Here is a 3,344-nt window from a genome sequence, read left to right on the forward strand (position 1 = left end):
TGAGTGACACTGAGAGTGTTTCCCAAAGCACCAAGGATGCTCCAGAAACAGGGGCAAATCCACGAGCAGCCTCCATGGCCCTGAGCTCCTCCAGCCCTTCCAAAGCTCACCAGTCCAGGTGAGGATCTCCTGCTTTGAAGCTGAAGTTGGCAGCGAGGTTTGTTCATTTATTTTAAAGGAAACCTGCTCCACAAAGAGCTCCATCGTGCAACGCACACAACAGAGGAAAACTCATCACCTGCAATACCAGTCCCCACTCTCCAGCCTGGCTTAGCTGCCATTTCCTCGTGGAATTAAGGCAGCCAGCCCAAAGATTCGTCTTGAAAGTGGAATTTGCAGCAGGCAAAGAGCCCTCGCTCCCAGCCCCACCACTGCAGCCTGACCACAGCCAGCCCTGCCAAGTCAGGCCAGCAGTGACCTACATACAGCAGCCTCCCCAGAAATTACAAGCCTAATTTTGCCTAATAATAAATCACACCAAGGTACAAGGAAGAACGGGGTAAGGAAACAGGCGTTTCAGCTCCATTCATCACCTCTCCCCGGGCTTCCTGCTCCCACCCTGCAGAGGATCACCCTGCTTCAAACAGGGGCAGCTCAGGGGTGACTGACTGGGACCATCCGTGGCTGCTTCACACCAGATAATTCAGGGGTCTCACACCTCACACAATAAAATTGGGGGTGGGAAACAGAAGGATGAACAAGAATCTATAAGAAAAGTAGAGGAGTCTCTTGTTTTCACCCAGGTACTACACAGCAAGCAGAACTACCATCCATTAACTCGCACACAGCATCATTTTATTTAATGATGTGTCTCTGCCATGGACGATTGCTCTGGAAGGAGAAGAAAATTGGCCTTCTTGTTTTCACTGCTGCTAGAACACTGTCCCTGAGACCAAACTCTCCTGGAGCACTGAAAAATTCTCTTCAGGGAAGTGACTCTCAGAAAAACCCTTTTGGTACCAAAACCATCTCTTGACTTGGGAGGAAGAGCTTTAACAACACAATATTTGCTCGTGACCCAAGAGGAAGCACAGCATGACCAGAAGACATTGTTCACATCAGGGAGAGACACAACTGTGTCTCATCCTCCAGTGAAGGATTGCTTTGTTATACAAGATTTTGGAACAGCAGACCTAAAGAATGACACTCCAAATGGAAAGGTTCACTGCACAACCAAAGCAGGCAGCAGACAGATTTCAGCTGTGGCTCCTGGCGATGGGCCATCAGGATTCCTTTAAGCATCATCTGAAACATGACAACTCGATGCAATCACTTCTGTGGATCCTGCTTTAGGTCATCTTTCCACTCTGATGCAGCCCGTGAGTAATTTGGACCCAAATACCTCTCCACAGGTCTCTAGCAGAGACGTCAGCCCGGCTGTGTACCCGAGGAGGGAATGAAGTCAGCACACATCATGTCTAGAGCAGTCACCCACACCAAGTTTGGGCTCTGCAGCTCAGTCCAAATATCCCAACGGAGTAAGCCAAGCTGTAGGTCACTCTCACGAGGGCAGGACGAGCACCCATGGGCTCATCCCGGAGCCCAAACTCCCAGCGTAGCAGTTTGGAAGGTGCTGGAGGGAATCACTTACAGTAGCAGCTGTGCTGCTCTTTGAGAAGCCAGGGACACGTCCAACCACTCAGCTGAACTCGTCCCTCCCCATCAGGGACGCCAGGAGAGGCCAGGACAGGGGACAGGCAAGACAATCCCTTTTCCTAAAAGAGATTCAGTGTCGAATATGCCTCACCCTGCAAGAGGCACACAGACACTCTGTGTCACCCTCCTACACCCCAGCTTGCAGTCCCACACTCCAGGATATTTTTTCAACAAGCCCAGGGACCCGTGTGACACAAACCCTGACCCCTGGCTCTGGCACGGGCAGGGTGACAGCAGCGGTCCCGTGTCCCAACCCCGCTGGGCAGAGCAACCTCCGGCCTCCTCCATCCTTCCCCTTTCAGGGCTGCGAGAGGGAAGTGCTGGGATCTGTGCTTTAAATGTGTGACTCAACTTCAGAGGCGAGGAGGAGCCCGTCTGTCAAAACAGAAGAGGATTTCGCTAATTTTCAGCCCAATGAGATGACAACACAATGTCACCCTGGAGTTACAACGCGGGGATGGCAACGTCTTTGGTGTTTCTGAAGGAAAAGCCAAACTTTTATTACCTAGCCGACCCCCCTTCCTTAACCACAGACATTCAGCAGCACACCTTGCCCATGCCACCACCTCTGCAGCACAGCTTGTGCCCCCAAAGCCCCCCGTTCATTCCCTCACTTGGGTTATGAACCCCAGACACCGCCAGAGAGGCAACTCTAAACACAAAAGAAGTGGGATTACAGGTTTAGGTGGGAGTTGTAAGTTTAGGTGAGGGTTATGGGTTTAGGTGGGGTGTTTTTAGCCTTCCCAGTTCTCGGGGTAACGCCAAGGATTGGAACAGCTCATGTGTGGGCGCAAATTGCACGGATGCTGGAGAACACGGCGCTCCCACCGAGCAGCCAGCCTTGCTCCTGGCGTGTCAGGAATCCATTCAAACTTCCCCAAGCCTCGCTGGCAGGGAGGCACGCTCCCCTCCTTGCTCAAAAACCTCGTTTGGAAACAAGGAGAAGGGCGGCATCACCCAGAGCCTGCTCAAACACAGTAGCCACTGTTGAGCTACGCCTGCTAAAGAGAAGCAAGTTAGGGGTAACATCTTAACGCTGAAATATTCCCTGTGGGAAGCGGGGGACGGCTCGGTGTTACAGCCGGGAGGGGACACGGGACGGGGACAGTGAGCAGCTGCCGGTGCTCACAGCACACACCACGGAGGGACCCCCGCGTTCCGCGGTGTGACCCCACACTCGGGGATGCGGACCCCGGCATTCCGAGATGTGCATCCCCCGGGGGCATCCCCGCCAGGCCACGGTCTCCACTCCAGGCCAGCCCCCCACCACCACCCTCGTGCTACCAAGATGTCATTTCGCTTCGTTTCCCACTACAAAGCTGGAAAGCCGCGTCTCGCCGCTTTTAACGGGGGGGAAAAAAAAACGAGATTAAAGCGCGGCCGGAGGGGCGGGCGGAGCTCATTGTCCGGCGGGCCCCGCTGGCCCCCCCGGGACCCCCTTCCCCCCGCAGCAGACACCTTCCATCACTGTCAGCAGCGCCGCTGCCGCTCCCCGGGCCCCTCCCGGCCGCGCCCGCCCGGTCCCCGCGTCCCCCCCGGTCCCCGGCGCGGGGGTCCCCGCGCACCTTGAGCGCGAACTTCTCGCCGCTCTTCTTACTGAAGATCTCCAAAACTTTCCCGTTGATGCCGAGCCCCAGCACTTGCGTGGTGACCTTGTAGTCGTCCGTGATGGCATTCTTCCGGATCTG

General features: G+C 55.1%; 1 protein-coding gene across 1 annotated transcript in view; it reads right to left on the minus strand.

Annotated features, from left to right (window-relative positions):
* MAPKAPK2 (MAPK activated protein kinase 2) overlaps window positions 1-3,344 on the minus strand; it is a 26,715-nt gene that overhangs the window by 20,798 nt on the left and 2,573 nt on the right. The window contains exon 2 of the mRNA XM_015650418.2: window positions 3,222-3,341. Coding sequence (XP_015505904.1) covers window positions 3,222-3,341 — 120 coding nt within the window. The remainder of the gene's footprint in view (window positions 1-3,221; window positions 3,342-3,344) is intronic.

The sequence above is a fragment of the Parus major genome, chromosome 26 (genome assembly GCF_001522545.3).
Source record: "Parus major isolate Abel chromosome 26, Parus_major1.1, whole genome shotgun sequence".
NCBI classification, from domain to species: Eukaryota; Metazoa; Chordata; class Aves; order Passeriformes; family Paridae; genus Parus; species Parus major.